The sequence below is a fragment of the Trypanosoma brucei genome, chromosome 4 (assembly GCF_000002445.2).
Source record: "Trypanosoma brucei brucei TREU927 chromosome 4, complete sequence".
Lineage (NCBI taxonomy): Eukaryota > Euglenozoa > Kinetoplastea > Trypanosomatida > Trypanosomatidae > Trypanosoma > Trypanosoma brucei.
The window spans coordinates 634,298-654,879 of record NC_007277.1 but is presented as its reverse complement, the minus strand read 5'-3'; the positions used below and the strand labels follow the sequence as shown (position 1 = coordinate 654,879).

At 48.1% G+C, this 20,582-nt stretch overlaps 6 protein-coding genes across 6 annotated transcripts, besides 8 other annotated features; all 6 read right to left on the bottom strand.

The window, feature by feature from the left end:
• Positions 1–20,582: part of a sequence feature (sequence corresponds to BAC RPCI93-1H19) that runs on past both edges of the window.
• Positions 575–1,927, bottom strand: Tb927.4.2490 (hypothetical protein, conserved; the record flags this gene model as incomplete). Its single annotated transcript, XM_839306.1, has 1 exon — positions 575–1,927. The coding sequence occupies one exon, from the start codon at positions 1,925–1,927 to the stop codon at positions 575–577; it is 1,353 nt and encodes a 450-aa protein (XP_844399.1).
• Tb927.4.2480 (8-oxoguanine DNA glycosylase, putative) lies at positions 2,707–4,209 on the bottom strand (the record flags this gene model as incomplete). The annotated part of the gene is made up of 1 exon (XM_839305.1): positions 2,707–4,209. The coding sequence occupies one exon, from the start codon at positions 4,207–4,209 to the stop codon at positions 2,707–2,709; it is 1,503 nt and encodes a 500-aa protein (XP_844398.1).
• Positions 4,527–8,561, bottom strand: Tb927.4.2470 (hypothetical protein, conserved; the record flags this gene model as incomplete). The annotated part of the gene is made up of 1 exon (XM_839304.1): positions 4,527–8,561. The coding sequence occupies one exon, from the start codon at positions 8,559–8,561 to the stop codon at positions 4,527–4,529; it is 4,035 nt and encodes a 1,344-aa protein (XP_844397.1).
• Positions 9,099–9,174: a microsatellite.
• Positions 9,586–9,606: a sequence feature (AT_rich).
• Positions 10,860–10,891: a microsatellite.
• Positions 10,894–10,932: a microsatellite.
• Positions 11,084–11,106: a sequence feature (AT_rich).
• Positions 11,494–11,523: a microsatellite.
• Tb927.4.2460 (dual specificity protein phosphatase, putative) lies at positions 11,581–15,441 on the bottom strand (the record flags this gene model as incomplete). Its single annotated transcript, XM_839303.1, has 1 exon — positions 11,581–15,441. The coding sequence occupies one exon, from the start codon at positions 15,439–15,441 to the stop codon at positions 11,581–11,583; it is 3,861 nt and encodes a 1,286-aa protein (XP_844396.1).
• Positions 16,151–16,200: a microsatellite.
• Positions 16,799–18,034, bottom strand: Tb927.4.2450 (thioredoxin, putative; the record flags this gene model as incomplete). The annotated part of the gene is made up of 1 exon (XM_839302.1): positions 16,799–18,034. One exon carries the CDS (start codon positions 18,032–18,034, stop codon positions 16,799–16,801), a length of 1,236 nt encoding a protein of 411 aa, XP_844395.1.
• Tb927.4.2440 (hypothetical protein, conserved) lies at positions 18,915–20,069 on the bottom strand (the record flags this gene model as incomplete). Its single annotated transcript, XM_839301.1, has 1 exon — positions 18,915–20,069. One exon carries the CDS (start codon positions 20,067–20,069, stop codon positions 18,915–18,917), a length of 1,155 nt encoding a protein of 384 aa, XP_844394.1.

Here is a 20,582-nt window from a genome sequence, read left to right as displayed (position 1 = left end):
TCGTTACTGTAAAGAGGTCAGTCGGTGTAACCGCAGGGTCGTGAACGTGAAAAGGAAAGATGAAAAGGAAAAGGCTCCTAGAAACAGATTGCGTATCACACTAAGGCTTAACAAACGTGAAGGAAAAATAAGAAAAAAAAATGAGGAAGAGACATGTTTCGTACCTAGTGTACACGATAAAGGGTCTTTTACCACATGCATGCATACATATCGCTCCAGAAAGTAAGAGAGAATTAGAGAAGGCCGCAACTACCACAACTGTAGTAACACCGCGACCAAACAATGTGTATGTGTATGAGCGTATTCGAATATATGGATGCAAAAGGATGTTTTATACTGCCGTCTAGTATGTGACTTTTCATATCTATGGGGACGCATATGAGCGGTCAATATCAAATAGTGATAAGGAGTGACGCGCCCGAGAGCATACGGGCGACGTTCAGCTTTTGACACTCTGCCCTCTTGTGCGTTCAATTCACGGGTATCAGATTAAACCGTATGACCATACGGGCTGCAGGCGAAGCGAATCGTCATATGTGAGGCAAAATCCATCACTTTATCAAACTCGACCACTTCAACCTTCACGCGCAAGTGTGGTCCACACCCTACTGCTTCCCTTCCGCTCCGCTTCTAGTAGCCGAATGAGCGTTGCCTTATAGTCGATTCCATCACGTTGTAATGTGGTAGGATTCATTAGTTCATCAAGTGCTTTGGACGCGTCCATAAAGGCAGCCACAGCGCTTCGCTGAATGTCTACACGAAGGCTCTGGAGTGCTTTCAATTCATCCGTACTGGCAAACGAGAAGCGGGGCGTCATGATATGCTTTGCAGGGGGCAGATGTCCCTCAGCTGGTGGTAAAATCAGTTGAGTTGCTGGCCAATCAGTCGGAAGAAAAGTGAACTCCTCGGGTCCGAGCACCGTACCCACAGCCCTGCGTCTAAAAGGAGCGCTCACTCGTGCCAAGCGCCGTTTCCTTCTGTAGAACTGTGGGAGCGTCGACTCGCCACTCCGTTCGAGCACTTGAACACCAACAGCGTCGTAATTGCTCGACGAAGTGAGCTCTTCGGCGTACAACGTTGAGCCATACACACGCGCCGCATCGCTTGCCTCCGACAGTGGGAAATCACTAATCGCACGCAGAGCATCATCGTAACGCCCTGCAAACCGCTTGCAGGCACCGGAAACAAAAGTGTCGATGTTTGTACAATTCAGTACATTATTACCACGCCACAACTCTTCCACCTCCATGGGGAAACTAAACGACCCTACGTACCGCTGGACAAGGGAGTTAGCATCAACTTCTTTCACCTGCTGCTTCAGTGCCTCCAGGTCACGCAGCTTCTTTCCTACTGACATGGCTTCTGCGTGCCTAATCTCCATCTTCAGGCGCTCCACTTCTTCGTCTATCGTGCACTCAGTGTCCTCTTTTTCTTCCCTTCCCCCATCGGTGCTATCACAAGTGGTTTCCGTCCGTTCCTCATGTGGAATTTTCGGAAGGAAAGAAGTGGGAGTAACTGTTACTCTCTTGCTGCGACGGGTGCCAATCGGCTGTATCTCATCTTTTTCCACGGCCCTAGACGCAAATTGTAGGATGCATTTTATGTTGCGGTCGACATTGCCCGCGGAGGTGGGGGGAATAACCGGCGCAGTGGACTTGGGAGCGCGGCTGCCGCTGCTTTTGCATCCGCTACCACTTTCCTCACTTCGTTCCTGCCTTGCTTTAGTTACCGCATCTCGCAATGTATGGAGACGGCGCTGCTTCTGCAGGAGGTCGGTAAGTTGAGCCTCCAGCGCCTCTAGCTGGTCACTGTCCACTGCCATTTGAGATAAAACGCGGCGGGTATCGTCGGCTAGACACTGAACCGCATCGGCATGCACAGCGGCAGAAAGTGCCACGAACCGCAACAACTCCACATTGTTGCTCATAGTCCCCCCTTCCAGCTGTCACCTTACCCGTATAAATATAGCCCGTGTGCGTGCGTCGTGTGGTACGAGATCTCGTTCTCCTTTTGCGTGCCAAGTTTTCTTCTTGAAAAGCCAGTGGGAGCGCGCTATTTAGCGCAAAAAAAAAAAAGGAAGGTAGAGTTGGGGATAAACTGAAGAAAAAAAGAAACAAGCCATCAAAAACACAAAACGTTGCCTTATCGCACATAATAACAAATAGAAAACTCACGTCTTTGACGTCGCCCGATAACACTTCCTCATGTGTTGCCGTCACTGAGTGGGTGCTTGCATGCCAGGTAACACAAATGTTGCAAACCGTTTGCATTGCGATGCCGCACCCAATTAGGCTGATGGCTTCCGCATGATTCCCGGTAGAATGTACACAAAATGGGCAGAAATTGTTCCCCTAACGCGTAGTGCTGAAAGCATCAGGAAGTTTCAACGAAGTAGCGTGGCAAAAGCTACAACACGAACAGGTAACACTGCGTATGTAAAAACCACCCTTCCGCCATACAAAGCCCTTGTAGAATGTGATGAAACCGAATACCTTGTCCCATTGGAGTGAGGTCCTCAGCCGTAGTGGAGTTATAACGGCGAAAACAGCAAATACCAGTGTCTCTCATACACATGAGTTTCCTGCATTAAATGTGGAGTGCGGCTAGCAACGGTCCAGCACGGCCCGATGTGACTAATCTGCAGTGCCGCAAGTAGTTTGTAGGACATAAGTGAAAAAAAAAGCCGTGGTTCCACACTGGAGACGGTCATGCTGTTGCTTCCTTGTTCCCAGATGATCTCATGCGGGCGTAAAATAATATGCTGTGCGCCCAACCACAATAATCACCGAAGAGTAGCTTAAACCCGTACTGTATTGCGTCATGGTGTTTCAGCAGTAAAGCAGGAAACTTCGCTTTTTTGCCTCTGCCATTCCTATACCATTCCACTAGGGTATTTTCCCATGACAGAGATGACAGTACCGAGTCCCCGCTATCCACAGCATTTGCAAGTTCTTCATGGTTACTTCCTCGTCTCCGTTTGAGCCTCTCCGAGGCTTCGCTTTCACGTTGCTTTTTCGCAGCTACCACAACCGCTGGTGGACAGGCTAGATACTCAGCCGCAACTTGCGCCATATGTGTGTCCACAGGAACAAGTTCGTGGTGACCTAGGGCAAATAATAAAATACAGTCCGCAACCTTTCGCCCAACACCCGGCAAGGCTAAAAGTTTTTCCCTTCGCTCTTGAAGGGTAAGTCGGTTGCTGGCAAGTTCCTCATACCATTTGTACGGTTGCACGGCGGCGAGTGGGCCAGCTGGCTTGCCCACCTCCTTTTTCTTCATTTTCTTATCTTTAACTTCCTTTTGAACCCTGGTAGCACCGCTCTTACTGATGATTGCCGCACATTCGGTTAAGTATCTGCTGCGATAGCCAAAACCCAGAGCGCGCAGGCTCTCCTCCGTGGCTGCCGCCAACTGGTCCATGGAAGGAAGAGCATGCAAAGCTATCCAGCCTCCACCATCGTTTTGCTCCGAAGGGTTCCCCTTTACGTTTCCACAGTGAGCCGCGTGGCGCACATCACCTGTCACTACATTATAATCGCACAAATAATCACCATAGGAGATGGAGAGGCGTTCCATCAGACTCGTGATGCGTGGAACGTTGTTATTCTGTGAGCATAAGAACCCAAGAAGGGTCTCATGCAAATCCTGTCGCAGATGGCGAATACTCACGGGGAGATCAGTTGAGCCGCACGGGGTAAGACACTTCACCAGAGGATGAGACTTCATCGGGTTGTCTGCTGTCCACCGCAGCCACATCTTTTGCAAATCAACATCAAGTGCTAAGTAGTGGCGAAGAAAGAGCGTCTGCTCACGAGCATCCGATTCGCTGCGTAGGTCACAGTTGAGACAGCGGAACCAAAGGAGATCAGCGGAAGGCTGCCCAGTCGCCGAAACATCGGCAGAAGATATAAAAGGTGGAGCAGCAGTCGCCGCAAGGGACAAAGGAGAAAGGAATGAAGCAGTCTTTCTCGCCTTCTTCTGCTCGGGCTTCGCAATGCTCATTTTAAGTGGATCGCACAGTTCATAGGCGGTATGCCGAACGACCCCCACCCATGTCCCACGCGGTGTCCGGCGCCAGCGAAAGCACTGTCCACCGCACAACGTCATGGGCAGATGGATCGCTGCGCTTGGCGCTAGCGCATGCCAATCGCGCATTGCAGAACCTAGGTTAAAATAGCAGTGTAGAGCGAAGGGGAGAACTCGTTGCATCAGAGGGTAATGGGTGTTACCGTATCCTATTTTTGAGATGATCACGCGATAAAATGCACGTCACGCGTTGTGGTATTGTATATTAGGTATCAGCGCAAAATGGTAACAGTTGCAATGATGACGCCACCGCTACAATATTAACAAAAAAACTGTAAAAGAGTCAGAAATGACTTGTTCATCTCCTGTGTGGCTTCCCCCGCCAGTTGTAACGAAGTTGGAGCAAAGATAACCCCGCTGTGAATCAAACTAACGGACAACTAACGTGCTGTAACGAAGGGCCACTGGAACGGTGCCACGTTCACCTCCGAGAATTCAACTCATATTTGCTCAGTCTTTTGAATGGTGCTGATAACTGCCTCTGCAAGTGATCGCGTCTTGCAGTCTTCATGAAGGAGCGCAACGGAACTCAGGGCACTGAAGGCTTCATCCAACGCCGTCCCTTTACCCGCAGCCGTGTCTACGAATATATCGGGCGCTGCACCCAACAATGCGGAGAGGAGCTTAACACCTTCTGACTGCACCGCCGGTAGACTCGAATACCGCGAACTGCCGACCGCAAAGGCAAGCAATGCGCTCCGATCAGAAGTGCAAAGGTCCATCAGAAGAGGTTTGGTATCGCTTTCACCGCTCGTTGCTCGCCGCTCCCCTTCCACCGCCGGCGGGCCGCCACTGGACGACATAGCGGCTAAAAATAACACGTTACAGCACTCAACCGCTACCTGACCAACATCATTCCTACCAAGGCGCGCAGCAACCCCACAGGCCGCGTTAGCAAGCTCAATGAGATGCGGCATAAACGCAATGAACCAGGTGCAAACGTTTCCTCTTCCCATTTGACTCGCACGCAAGATGTTGAGAACGCGGCTGTGAACTTGAACCGCAAACTCGAACCGCCCTAGCAGATCACCACATTTCTCCAATGCAAAGGCTTCCTTCCTCTCAGCACCAACATCTTTCTTCGATTGCTTCACCTCTTCTCTGTACAAGAGAGCCAGTTCACTCAGAGGGTTCCTGACGAGACGCGAGACATGAGCGTCGAATTCCGCGCGGTTTAGTGCAACAACTGTAAGGAGCGCGATACAATCAATAGCGGAGCGACTTAGGCGCTGCAGATCACTAGGGGGGTTCCTGCTACACGTGGTTTCGTCATCATTGTCACCAAGGAGCCAGGGGAACACAACAGACTCAGTCCAGCGAGACACCAACTCTGCAGCATGAACCAGATCAAGTAGCTCCATTGCTTCTTCGCAACTGCCTTCTGGGGACGAAGTAGTCGCAGTCTCAACTCCCAGCTGAGACTCGCCATCTTTGGTGGCCGGTTTGGTAAACGCTAGACTGCTTTGCGCAACAAGAGTACCTGTGCAGAAGAACCCCGCACGGAACAAGAAACAAGCTTGTTTGTCCGCACAAATCAAATATGCACTATTTCCTTCACAGCTTTTACGCTCCTTGTCTCCATTCTTTTCCAAATGCATTCGCTCAAAGTGAGCAAAACGCTCAAGCACCATTGATGTTCTGTACTTGCAGACGAGTTCCAGCAGCAAGCGCTGCGTGTCGGGCGTAAGCTGCTCGCAGTAGTCCGATGAGAATAAGACAAACCAAATGAATTCCCAAAGATTCAGCATAGAGGGAGGCATACTGTCCACACGACAAGACAAAAATGGTCGTCTCGGGCAGCCCCTAAGACAGAGAAGTGGCGCAATCATCCGATATTCGCTGTCAACTGGACAGCATTCTTCCACTAACGCAATTTCATCTCTTTTCTCGTTTGAATTGTTACTTTGGCGTGATCCACACAATCCAGTTAGCCATCGCTCAGACGGCAATGATCCTGTCTTACCCCCTTGTACAACCCGCAGGACGCACGACGTAAGTGCAGCTGCCCCCTCCACCGTTATTCCACACAAGGATGAGACCTGCGCAATGAATCGGACTGCGAACTCCTGCTCTTTTGGACTGCGCGCACTCACAACACGGTCAACGATGGGCTGGAGCACTGGCTCGGACCACGAAGGCACCTCTTCCGCCCACCGTTTCACTAAGGAGAGAGCAATCCCCATCAACCGCTGGCAAAAACCCCCAGCAGCACTAATGGTAGTCAATCCGCCCGTTGCAGCCGCACAACCTGGTTGCCCCCCAGCACCGTCCCCCTCGCCTTCCCTTTCCCCCACGCAAGAGTGCAGTTGCGCAAAAGCCAACATACCCGCCGGGGTGTTAGGAGCGGTGGGGGCTGTCGGTGTGGTCTCTCCCACGAGCTTCAACGATTCGTCAAGCAGAAGCAGCACAACACGGCTGTCTCCTGTGTGTGCCGCTACGACAGAGCGTAGCGCCTGTTGAGCAGCTGATTGCTTCTTGTGCGACTTGTCCTTCTGTGTGGCAAGATTCAGCAGCGGTCGGATTACATCTTCCGGCCACACCTTCGCGAAAAGCTTGGAACCCTGTAGTCGCACAAGTAGTTCTTCATCCTGGATACGTAGTAGTAGTTCCTCTGAGAGCTGTCGCAACATCGGTCGCATTTGCTCCGCGACCAGTTTCTCACCGAGGCCGGCTTCATCGTCCATTTGCGGTAGCGCAGAAAGGACATCCAAAACATTGCGCCGTGTCTTCACATCGCCGTGCTGCAGAAGACGAAAGAGCGCTGGAAGCATGCTATGGGGACGCTCAAGTATTGCGCGCGAAAGCATACGAATAACGCAGTGCGAAGCCGCATCCCTGCCGTTTGAAATGAGCTCGAGTAACTGATCGGAGGATTCAACAATGGCACGAGAGGCCCCGGATAGCGATGAACCAGAAAGTATTAATTGTGAGATGAGCGCACTCAACCTCTGCACGAGCTCATCCTTGTATCGAAGTCCACGCTGAATAACGACATTGTGCACCTGACCCGTCAACGCGGTGTCGGATACCCACAGGGAGACCTGCATAAAAGGAACAGGGGCCGCAACAACAGCTGCGAGTGCTGCCGACAAAAGTGCAATAGTGGCAAGGAAGACACTTGATTCCGTTTCATCTCCGTCCATTAGTGGTACCGAAGACACGAACGAGGCGATGAAACTGAGGACGTTTTTGTCCGTGGATCGCGTTTCAGTGTAACCTGCACCGCCATACACTTCTATCCACGCACCAGTGACATTCCTGCAGAGGAGACACAGCCGCAGCGTATTTGCCCACAATGTGTCCGTGATTCCATGATAATCCTTCGCACCCTTCCCGTACTGCCTCTCTACGGCTTGCCGCGAGCATTCCAGTGTTTCCTGCCTCTCAAACATCTGCGCGAACGTGTCGTCCAGCGCCTTCTTGACAGTCTGTACCGCCTCTATTGCGGCTTTCTCTTCCCTGTGCTCTGTTGCCAGTGCCATGGTGCGAACACAAGCCAACCCCTCCTGTAAAATCCAATCTAATGCACGATGAAGTGCACTTTGGAGTATAGACACCGCTGGCCACATCCTGCTTGGCATGTCACGGTCAAGAACTAGGCAACGTTCCCCTGGATTCTTCCCGCTCCTGTGGTGCACGTCGATGATGTCATGCGCGATATCATGAAACAGGTGTATAATCGTGTTGTTGGCCTCGACAGTCAACCTTGATGGGGGATGCCACGCAGGCCTCGGTACAACTGCCGCCGTTGACGTTGTTTCTGTTGGAATATTACCCTCCGATGGGTTGCCTGCAACCGGCACGTGCCGCGTCACCGCAAATACCTCTCGGGCATCTGCCATGATCGCTAAGTACGGTATGACATCATCCAATATCCGGTGGGCGAACTCCACAAAATGACTACTGAGTCGTTTACCAATGACACGGCCTCGCGCAGTCGCACGCACCGTTTCCGCAAGAATGTACAAATAGCCCAGTGCCATGCGTCTGTTAACGCCTAACTGCTTCTGTAAAAAAGATGCTTTGCCCACCGAGCACAGTGCTTCAACCCATGCCACTGTACAACATGGTCGCTCATTACCTTCACCGAAAGCTGTTGCCTCATCAGCCAAGAGCCGCGTTGCGAGATACGCCGCTGTCCGGTGCGACATGTGAGATGTCACAGCTTGAACACACATTCGGCACAGCACGCACACTGCGCCAGTAGTTGTAGCGGTTGTACTCCCTGCAGCACAGGGATTCAGTGTGGGCGAGTCGTTGGTGCCACCCGAGCTTCCAGTTGTGTTTGAACTGCCTGACAGGAATGGTTGCTGTACAAAAACGGGTGCAGGAAGTGTGGCGCGGTTTACAGCATATGCGATGCCACGAAACGCTTGCGATATGAAATAATCATGCATTTGGTCATCGTTGCACACACCTGCGCGCATCAACCTATGGAGAGCGGCCTCATGCGGTAACACGTTGAGTAGCTCCATGCAGCGCGCCAATAACTAAAGATTTGGCTTCTGCCTGGTCAAAATAAGGAAAGTAAAGAGAGAATCGGGCGGATAGAGTTAATGGATAAGTAAGTGCGAGAGGCCTTCTTGTTTTTCAAATGGAAGTTAAGAGACAAGTGGTAGCGAAAGTGTAGAAGGTTTCATGTGGGAGACAGAAATGGGCGATAACAGTGTGAAAAGGAGATATCAGGGAGGAAATCTCGATTGTGGAAATGGGGGGGAAAAGTAATAAAACAAACATGATAGAGTGAAGAAGAAACAACAATAAAATAAGTAAACAACGGCATACACCAGCCGACGTTACTACAATGGCAGCAACTGCGTCATAGAGAACTCGCTGTAGCACAAGATCTTGCACGTTGAAACAACGCCCTGTTGACTACTTTCCACACACTTCCTTGTCGAACACGATATGAAAAAGGATTCAAGGGATGAAGAAAAAAAAAGAGGGAAACACTGCAGTATTCACCAATTCACACAACAGATGAATAAATACAGAAGCACATCAGTACGCACATACATCTATGTATGTATATAAATAAATAAATAAATAAATAAATAAATATATATATATATATATATATATATATATCGGTAAGTGACAAACAACCATGGGGCCGAGGAACGGTAACAAAAACATGGTAACAACGCAAATAAACAAATGTGGATATCGCCATATAAATGCTTGTACTCCTGGCATCCTCCCTTAACGCCTTCGTCATTCCTCGTCAGTATCCCAAAGCCCCGTCACCTCGTTTTTTCCCCCACACACACACTGAACTCCACGCGCCGTCTTTTCATTTCTTCCGTCCTGTATGGAAATTGCACATGAAAACAGACAAAATATTCAAACAGTCACATCAACGCCCCGATTGCGGTATAATACACACTTCCACATACTCTGATTAACTTTTCAACGTTTAAAATACAGCGAAACAACAACAATAATAATACTAATAACCGTCAAAAAGAGAATTAAGTGCTTCTCTTTCCTTTCCCCCTCAAATTTATTTAAAATATAAAACACCTCTTATGCAAAAAGACTGAGAAACTCCCACAGGAGGTATTGAATAGTACGTTAGATAACTCTGGGGGAGGGGGGGGGGGGTGTGCAGGTTATATAAGGGTAAGCGGCAATTAAATAAAACAGACAGACAGTCAAAGAAAACCTTTAGAGGCTAAAAATAATGAACAAATACAATCGAAGGAAGGGGAGAAAGGAGGAGGGGGAGGGCGCGCGTTCATGCAGGGAATTGGATGAAAAGGTGAAGCTAAGGAATACTATAAAGAGGTACTACCGGGCACATTTGTTGGACATCCGGTGACTAATCGTCTCTTTTATTCCTCACATCATGAGACAACTTAGCACATCTCCACATAATCCCTCTCCTTACTTCTATATGTTTGTCCCACGCCCCTCCCACCATTTGTTATATCGTGGGTCAGTACAGCACCGCCAGCACCACCAGCAAACAATAATAATAATAATGATGATGATGGCAGCAGCAACAGAAATACATGCAACATAAGTGGCAGGAAGAAGTTTCGTCTTTGTAACACCCCTCAGGTCACTTCATTGAGCTTCGTTTTCCACCCTTTCGTTGTCATTATTATCGTTTATTAACTAACCCTCTTATTTATTTAATTTTATTCACCGCCGCTGCTCTTGCTGCATCTTGAACCATGCGTAACGGATGGGACATCAACATGTAGAAGAGAAACGAAAAAAAAAAAAACACTCACATACAAAAGGAGGCATCCGAAAACGCACCAACGCATCCAATTAAAGAAAACACAGAAAGGAAGAAGTAAGGTGCGTGCGACTAACATATAACAATTTAAAGATTATGTATATATATACAAGTGGAGGTTTGGGTTAACAGAAAGTAAATAAATAATCAGGGGAATGAGTGTGTGAGAAAATAAACGATGGGGACCTGAAAGGGGGGAAATAAAAGGAAGAAAAACAAAGGCTATCCTACCGTTAAAAATTCCCTTTCTCTTGTTTTATTGCTTTTATTTTCCCTTCTTTCCTTGGTTGTTTGTATCTTCGTGTCTCTGTGCAGCTTATGTATTTGGTGGGTAAAATACAAACGGGGAAATACCCAAATGCCGACGTGAGACTCATGACGTTACTGGGGGGGTTAATCCGTAAAACTGACATTTGGCACAATGGCTGCTGTGTGTATAAAAAATAAAAACAAAAGCCTGTAATATAAAAAGATAAAAAGAAACTAAAGAAAACAACGAATAAAAGCACAAAACACGCAGAACCAAACACACACACACACACACACACACACACACACGGATATACATATATATATATAAATGTGTGTGTGTGTATATAGAAAAGGTCGCTAACACGCGGGAAGGTAGATGGATGAAAACGCTATTTATCTTCCCCTCAAGAAAAAAAAATTACATTGAAAATACAGCAAACAATTATAGTTTTCACTGCAATCTGACCATTTAGATTTGAAGTATATAAGCACATAAACATATATATTTTTATATTTATATAGATCCTCTTCCCTGCGCATAAACACACCACCATTAACTCAGCCACATGCTCATTTTTTTTTTCGCTGCCGGGAAGAGGAGGGAGTGGTGTGGAGGTGAGAGAAACCGAGTCAGCAGATGGGAGAGAGATATGTGATATGGACGATGCGAGTAACAGCCAAATGAAATAAAATACAAACACACATGGATATCGAATAAAGAAGAAGAAAAGGAAAAGAGGAGAGGGGAAAGTCACCAACAATAAGCAAAAAATAAAATAAAGTGGTGGCGTACTAAAATGGGAGGTCCATCAACAGCGATAAGAAGTTAGAGTAAATCACTGCACCAAAAAAAAAAGAGAGAGCGAATAATAGAAAGAATAGGGAGAAAAGAAACGGTCGTCTCATGAATATGTGCATATATATATATATATATATATTTAGGCATCGGCCCATTGACTCCGGAAAAGCATGTTTATGCTAGCACGCCATTGGCACTACACCCTTACATTGGGACTTTCTCTTCCAATGTCCTCCAGTTGCAGTGGCGGGTCATCGGGGAACAACTCACCATCCAGTTCAATCATTTGTCTAAAGAAACCCTCATTGGGGTAAATAGAAGGTCGGCCCCTTTTCGTTAGCTGGTACGCATCGCCAAGTCTCATGCCTCTCTTCATCATGAAGTATGCTATTACTGTCGTGGCGGAACGCGAGAGTCCGGCGAAGCAGTGGACCAAACACCCTTCACCTTTTTCCACACTCATATCAATGAAGTTGACAGCCTCATCAAATGTACAACGGATATCCGCCTCCTCAATATCATCTAATGAGATAACGAGATGTTTTCCACCAACCGGAGGGACGGGAACGAGGTCCCTTCCCACTGTCAAGAGGTTTTTTATGCCAAGTTTATCGTACACCACCTGTGATTGAGTGGTGCGCAAGCTCCCACAAAACACGTTATCAACGATTCGATCTGGATATATTTTATTCCAAAGCATGCCAATGTTGGGTAGCTTTTCTGCAAGGTTTTCATTGAGATACGTTTGATAAACACTGGGTTCGTTGTCTAAGGCCAACTTAAGCGTGGGTAAGATTGCAAGGTTCGTGTAATCGGGGAACCTTGTTATGTTGGTGTTCTCCGCTAAATAAATGGTGGAAAGCTGCGGTGTCGATGCGGTGGCAACAATGAGATCGTCCAAAACGCGAGGCAACCCCGAAAATTCATTGAAGTCTAAGGTGACAGTGCTCAACTTGCGTAGTTTGACAAATGTTAACGGCAGGTCCTTTAGTTTATTGTGGCTCGCGTCTAAACGATCTAGTTGACGGAGTTCACCCATGCTGTCTGGTAGAACAGTCAGAGCATTATGCGCAACGGAAACACTTCTCAAGTTGCAAAGAAGGGCCAGATCGTCGGGAAGGCTGGTTAACTTGTTGTAACTAAGGTCAATACTCGCCACGTGAAGCAGCGGCGGGTCAAACAGCTCCTTCGGTACAGTGTTCAGTTCAAATTGATGCAACAACAGCTCAGTGTTTCGAGTCTCGCGGCAGCTTGCAACTTCCTCCTCCCAAGTCTCACCTTCAGTATCCGAGACTTTGGGAAGTACCTTGGGGCCTGGATTCAACTTCGCAAGTGTTAGCCGCCGTAGGGCTCGCTCCGCAGTAACTGATTGGGTGGTGATATCTTTCGTCAGCGTTCCGTGTGGCAGGTTGGCCTGCATTTCTAGGGCTTCCAGTGACTGCGCGACACATATATTGCATGTTGGCACCAATAAAGCAAAAAAGTTGCCATCAACCCCATCCTGCCCGACGGTGTGGACAAGGTGTGGGCTGAGTTTGTGGTCGTCGGCGTGTGTATCCACTAACGAACACTTGGCGCAGCGTATGTAATCGTCACACTTATCGCATAGAAATAAAACTATGGGTAATTCACACCGGCACAGCCCGCAAACGAGTTTCTTAACAAAAGGAACCCGCCTTGCAGCCGCAACTTCATTAACAGATTGAATGCCAGACCGTATGCAGCCGTCGGGCAGTGCTTCGTTGCGGAACATTGAGCACCACAAGTGGCCATTCCCTGCCGCTGGGTCGTGACCGAGAACATTCCATAGTCCAGATTCGTCAGTGGTGGTAAACCTCTCTGACACGGCCATCTCCATATCAGCAGGCGATATGTTCAGCGGTTTCATCTCGTCGAGCCTGCTGACGTCGATCGCGTCGCTCAAATATGAATGATTCATCAAGTCCCTCACAGTTGTTGCGGGGTTAGTTAGCGCTTGGAGGATAAAGTCCACGAGCATCGGCTTAAGATAAAGGGAGGCATTCTTTACCTTCTCACAAACCCCCTTCACATCAAGAATACACCCCTCTGAATTAGAAAATCGGTACCAGTCTTCATGCAGAACTGAAGGGAGTGCTGAAGCGGCCAGTAAACCAACACAGAAAACGTCAAGACTGAATCTCGACATGTGGATCGGCACCTTTAAATCGTCAACCACCCACTGTGGTACACTATACAGTGGTTGGTCTGTTTCCATACTTTCGACAATTTCCTCCCGTGCAAGGAACAAAGGACCAAAGTCCGAAACCCTAAAACCAACGCCCAGCTCATAAAAAATGTTTGATGGTGTCAGACGGAGATGCGGCACACCATTTAGGTGAAGCACGAAAAGCCCCTGGAGGACATCGGCGAGCATCTGTTTCAGTGTGAAGAGAGGGTTTTTGTGATTCAGCAACGGGGGAAACTCCGCGTAAAGAAACCTGCTTTTAGCCAACTGCTGCGAAGCAAAGCACCCGTCCCTCGAGTCCACAATCTCCAGCAGGTTTAATACGTTAGGATGGTTAATAAGTCGCGAAACAGCTAGTGCGTGACGCAGATCGTCTGTGCTGATTCTGTATTGTGAGGCAGCCTTCAGTACTGACCGTTTTAGCACCTTCATCACGAACTGCTTAGATGGATGCCGCCGCAGGTGCACCCGATATGTTTCACAGATGCCTCCAGACCCGAGCATTTCGTCGAGTGACACGTTCTTCCGCCAATGATACCTTGGGTATGCCCACCTAATGTAGTTATCCGAGCCAGAGCGCCCACCACTTGGTCCAGTATCATTATGCGACGCCCTGAATCCCGGTAACCCGACACTTCCTCCAGCCACAACAGAATTAAAATTGTGGTTCCGAAACAATGAGAAGCTAAACAACCCCGGAACTGTTGGTCGACGTTCCGGATCATCGTCAAGACAAACACGGATGGCATCCTCAAGCGAACTCGCGATGCTCCAGTTGCGTTGAGGAAACTGGAGCCTATCAACAGAAACTAGTTCACAGACTTGTTCAAGTGCCTTTCCTTCAATGTCAAACGGCTCCCGCCCGTACGCCAGACGGTACATGAACAGCCCAAACCCCCAAATGTCTACTTTGCTCGCGTCCTTCGACTGGTTGTCAGCTTCATCAATCATGAACATCTCGGGAGGCATGCACGCGAGTTCACCATTAAAGAGAAGGCAATCACGGCTCTGTGTAGAGAAGATACGCCACAACGCTGCGTCGGCAAGGCAGGCTTTCCCATCCTCCCTCAAAAGAACGTTTTCCAACTTCAGGTTACAGTGGTATATATTGTGCGAATGAAGAAGACGGAGAGCACTTGCAACATCACGCAGTATAGACAGTAACCGATCCTCTTCAAGCTTTCCGGCAAGACGAGCGCACGAACCTTCCTTCAAAAAAGGGGTAACAGATATCACTGTTTCATTCCCTTCGTCGAGTAGCAAATGGACTGGGCGAAGTAAACCGTCACCTGTCAGGTTCATAAGAGCCCTCTTATCGTCTAATACCGGTTCCACCAAGTTCTTACGGTTAATAAATGTCATCACCTTAAACACAAACTCCCGTTTACCAGAATCTTCAACCTCAGGTGTCGTGACGGTGGGCGTCGGTGGGCCACTGTCGTCCACAGCTTTAACCAAAAAACTTCGACCCACCGTTCCCCCTGGAAGTTCCTTCACTACGCAATAAGCCCCGACAAGTTCTCCGGGACGAAACGCGCCAGTGCACATGACGGCAGCTGAATTGGACTTCAACAATTCGGGATGTGCTCGAAAGAAGTCAGCAAATTCTGTTTTGGAGAGAACCCCCCATAAACTCGTTAGCGACTTACTTAAGTCGCTGCCCTCTTTGCCGTGCATATCCCCCGAGGAAATGCTCTCTTCTCCACGGATGCATTTATTGAACTTTCCATTACGGTTGTTGACACTATCATCTGTACTCTCCGCGGTCGGCAGCGACTGGTCGCTAATCCCGTGTGAATCATTTGTTTTACCCGCGACCTTCCCTCTTAGTGCGGCTATGCAAGCACCCATACCTTCCACTCTTTCAGCTTCCTCCTCCCTCTTTTTCTTATTTGTTTGCGTGTAAACCGTGTTTATAAAGGAGGGGGAAAAACAAAACGTTATTCTTCTATCGTCGTTCTTACAGCACGGAACTCTCTCCAACTACTCCCCCTTTCTCTCGCTATCTCTTTACCTCTTCCTTTCTTCTTTTCTTCCTAAGTTGGCGATCTCTTCGGTGTATTATATAGCACCCACCCGCGTAAGGGAAGTTTACCAACAAAGCAAAGGAGCCAAATTTGCGGGACAATAATAGCAACAACAAAATGACACAATGGTATGACTGTACGCAGCGATCTCTTCAAAGGTTGTGCGCCAATTTTGGAGGGTCCTCTCTTTCTTCTTTCGTCCCTTACGCAGTTCCAAGATCCGCCTTCCGACACTTCGTAATTCGAACTGGTAATAAACCCGAACGAAGAGTATAAGGAGGCGAATGAGAATTTCTCCCGCAGGAGGAGGACGTGAGAGGGACGGTGAGAAGCTAAATCAAAAAAAAAATGTTAGTAAAGTAAAACAGAAGAAAAAAAGAGAAGGATATACATTGACACGTGAGTGATTGGAAACTCGGGTATAAGGAAAGTGAAAATTTATGGGAGAGCCAGAGTGGTAAGTTGTTGAGCACACGACAGTTCCGGCCCGGTTATGGAGTACTGTAGCCGGTTGTGCACTTTGTGAAACAGAAAATAGAGACAGTAATAAAATAAGACAATAATAGGAGTAATAATAATAATATCATTGACAGAGGTGTACCTAACATATCTTCGTTTTTTTCTTTCGGTTTCTGTGCATCTCTTCTCCTTTACTTCTCTTCTTTATCATCAAGGTAACACCCGTCACGCTGTCGGAAACCGGTTCCATCGGCACTTTCATTCGGTGAACTTCCCTTCCGTTGGCAAACATACACTTTACTGAGCGACAGGAGCTGATGCACACACGAGGGGCTGAACAGCAAAAAGCCGCAAATGGAAATATCAAAGAAAGAAGCGAGAACAGAGAGCATGGAAAGTGTGTGTGTGTGTGGAAAACATGGTTAAGACCTTTCTCCACTCGTCCCATCATACTCTTGTTTCTTTTTTTTTTTAAACCGCATGCTTCGTTTACTCCCAAGAAGTAATCGTTGCAGGTTCAACGCTTTCGACTCGGTTCCTTTTTTTTCGTCTTGATTTATTGTTCCCCACGGCTGTCCCCTGTTCGATTTCTCTTGCGCCCATCATGGACAGTCTAGCGCACAAGAAGATACACCACAACCGCACCTGTTCCAAAGTTTGCAGCAACTGGCACCGTCACTCAAATCCGGTGGCACCGTTACGATGCATTCCATTCCAACAAGTTACTTCGGCTGCTCCTTCGTGAGGGATATCTCGCCTGATACAACCATTTGTAAGACTGAGCTGAGAGTTTCAGCTGTGTTTACGCCTCCAACGAGTCTGTAGTGTACGGTGCCCTGCTTGGAGGCGCGAAGCAGAAGTGCGTTGTGTTCCTTGTCGTCCTTCAGTTTGTCTGCAATCTTCTCTAGTCCCAGCTTTCCCCGAAGGGCCCCAAGAAGGATATCACGAGCATCCCCAGCCTCGAAGAAAACAAGTGGCTCATTGCTGAAGGTTTTATGCACGTCGTTAAGCGAAAACTCAGAAGTGAGTGAAATCACACACAGTGGCGTTCGCTCAGCCTTCTTCCGTGCGTCAGGGGAGCAAAAATTCTCGAGACCATGAGCTGACGCGGGGAGCGGCCGGACTGGCAGCGCCAACTTTGCAGCACCCTTCTTTGTAGCTTGCTCACTCTCACCACCCTCCAAGGAGAAGTTAGCCTCATCGTAAGCATCGTTTGCACAGGCCAGTAAAAACTTTGCAATGGGCTCATAAGCAACTTTCTTCCCCGGGTATATCACCGGCTTCACTTCGCCAGCGGTGGTGTTGAGGACAACAATGGCTGGAAGTTTACTTACGCCAAATTCTGAAGCGAATCCAGACTTTTCTTGCTCCCCTGCAAAGTAAAACGGCATCGACTTGAGTCGGGGTGAGAGCGAAAGAACGGCATAAATTGGCGGCACGCGGCTTTTAGCACTGAATAGTACAACAGCCTTCTTCTCTGGTGCCGCCTGAGCCGCCTCGCGTAGCTCCTCAGCTTTTTTCACCGTCTTGATTCCTGGTGCATTGATGAGACTGATGGCTTGCGATTGAATGGCTCCCGCGCTGCGCTCACCGGCGTAGTCCATAGCTGCATTGGCACGCTTTTCTCCCAAACCCCAAAACTTAACCGTAGGGAAACCGCGCAGGTTGAATTGTTGGCCAAGTTGCTGGTGCTCATCGGCATTCACAGCACCCACACGAACAATTCCCTCGACAGATTTGGCAAACTTTTCCCACTCCGGGTGAAGGCGCTTGCAGTGCCCACACCACGGTGCGTAGAAAAGGATAAAAACGGGTTTGTGAGAGCCGAGGAAGCTGTTGAAAGTCGCAGGGGTTAGCTCCACAACACCAGAGGAGGCTGTGAAGGGGAAGGCTTCTATGACAGTGCTGCCAATTGCCAAAAACAAAAGGCTCACAAGAAGAAAAGAAGGGCGCTTCATCGTCATGTGTGAGTGCGCCAAAAATAAATTATTTGCTGCTCTTCTTTCCTTCTTTGATGTTATTGTTGGTGTCGTTGTTATATGTTAACGTTGTTTCCTCCTCTGTCCTTCAGCGTGTATTTTCCTTGTGTGAGAGGTTGACTTTAACCTTTTTTTTATTTTGTCCTTTTTTTCTTTTTATTACACCTGTTTAAACTCGCGCGACGTTAGTTCACTGGCAAAAAAGTTGATCAAAAACTTAACAGCCTCATAGTTGGTAGGAGAGAAAAGCAGAAGCACATAATTCCATGTCTCTCTAACAGTGTGTCGGGTAAGCAAAAGAGGGGGACAACGAACTTTTATTTTTTAAGAAAAAAAGAAAAAGACTCACATCATAGAGGGGAAATTTGTATACGCTGCTAACGGACGCATGCGGCAGCTTTGTGTTGCAATGGCAAAAGCATTGTGGAGAAAAAAAGATCGAATCACACGGGAGGCAAACGCGGAGGTTACCAGAAAAACCCATGCAACCGTTGTGAATTGACGATACTCCACATCTTTGAGCCGCCAAAATCCCTCAACACAAACACCAATGACGTTACTGTTACTTGCGTGCAAGCAATTACCTGAACGAACGATAAATGCAAGAAGTGTGCCGTTTCAACAACATTCCATAAGGTAACACAACACCAAAAACAACTCACAGCGGTATCCAAAGTTTACGCCTTCGGTGACCGAAAGCACGGCAAATAAATGCGCGCTAAGCCATCATATGGAGAACTACCACAGAATACAATACACAAATACAAGTTCAGCCAACAATAACAACATCAAACATAATCATAGACGCGGTGGCACCCCCTGAATTCTTTTTTTAAAATATTTTGACACGTGCACACACTTACGAATCCGCTGGCACACTCCCTGAGCGGGCTTTTTGAAAGATTTGCTCGAGCCGCTGGAGCTCCGCCCGTTCCTTCGCACGTTTGATTTGGGCCTCCTCAGTTTCTTCGCGTAACATATGCTGATTCTTCACCAAATACTCATCAATGGCGTCATGTTCCACAATAGAAATAAGATCAAAAGGAAGGAACCCATAACGAAAAAGTGCGTTAGGCCTGTTGATAGCGAAGTTGTAGTGTCTGCAAATCTCCTGTCCGGGGTTAATGCGTGCAATGGAGTAAATCGTGATGGCGGGACGGCCATCCATGGCAGCACTGGGCCCAATACGGATGGCACAATTTGGCCGATTGGAATGATTTACCAGATCCAATAGTGGCACGAGGCACAGTTCTGAAGGTTCTGGAATTTTGGACCAGCGCCGCACGAAACGGAGGACACGACGCCACAACACGGAACCGTTGTAATATTCCAGTGGTGGAAAGTGTTCTGCCCGCGCAAGTATCAGTCGGGTGATGCGCCTAAATGTATCAACGGAGAAGGGTGGGTTTGTCTTTTCGTGGATGGAGGTAATGTTGCGATGGAACACTTTAGTCATTTCCTCGTAGCTCTGCCGCTGCCAGCTGTCTAGCGCCATACCGTACATGCCGAAGACGAACTGCTCATTGAAATCTTCATCATCAATTAATCGCACCCAAGGCATGGCACCCCCGCGAAGAATCTGCGTGATGCGCTCCATCTCTTCCGCATTCTGAGCTCGTGTTATGTCTGGAAGTGAGCTTATAATTGCACTCATTTGCAGACCAAGGTAGAACTGTGACGTCATCGCTTTGAATTCAACATCACGTATTGCGTCACGAACATTGCTTAGTGTCACATGGTGCAGTGTGTCTGGTTTAGTGTGGATATTCGTCACTGTGTATAGACTACTAAGAGGAATGGTTGCAATGGGTTTGTTTGCCTCTAGCGGTTTATTAATGCTGGGGCTTAGAAACAACCCTCGGATCTGTGAGGACCGCACACCAATAAATGTCTCTTGATGCATCTTAATGCCGAAGTGCTTCGCGCACGCTTCGTAAAAGTCGCGTGGAAGTGTCGACGCCCTGCTGTACAGCTCTTTCCCGATGCATGCGGAACAGCGCGTTTGTGAAAACATGGTGGCGAATGTTCCTTCCGCCTCCTTCTGCCCTTTCCCACCCTTTCACTTTTTTTCCTTTTCCCCGTTAACTTGTCGGGGCCCTCGGGCACTTCCCCCCCCCCCAAAAAAAAGAAACATATAAAAGAGGAGGGTCGTTGACAAGATTTTTTTTTTTTAAAAAAAGAAAGTACGTGAGGACACCTTGTTCCTCCTTGCATCGACACCCGGCAAAAACAACAACAACAAAAAAGAATCATGATTACTCACACGACGCACGACGGGGTTATGAATCCCTACCAACCACCAGTCCCAACCTCCGCCACTCAAGACGGAACGTTGGACAGCACATTGGCTGAAAATAAAGGCACGTCTAACCGTAAAAATACACTTACTGTGTGAGAAATACATATCCCGCTAAGTTGATACGTTAAGTGTACCTCGAGCCAAGAGGAGACCGCCACAATTTAGAAGGGTACTGCCACTTACCCTCTTTTCTCTGAGTGCGCAACAGATTGTAAAATCAAAGTGACT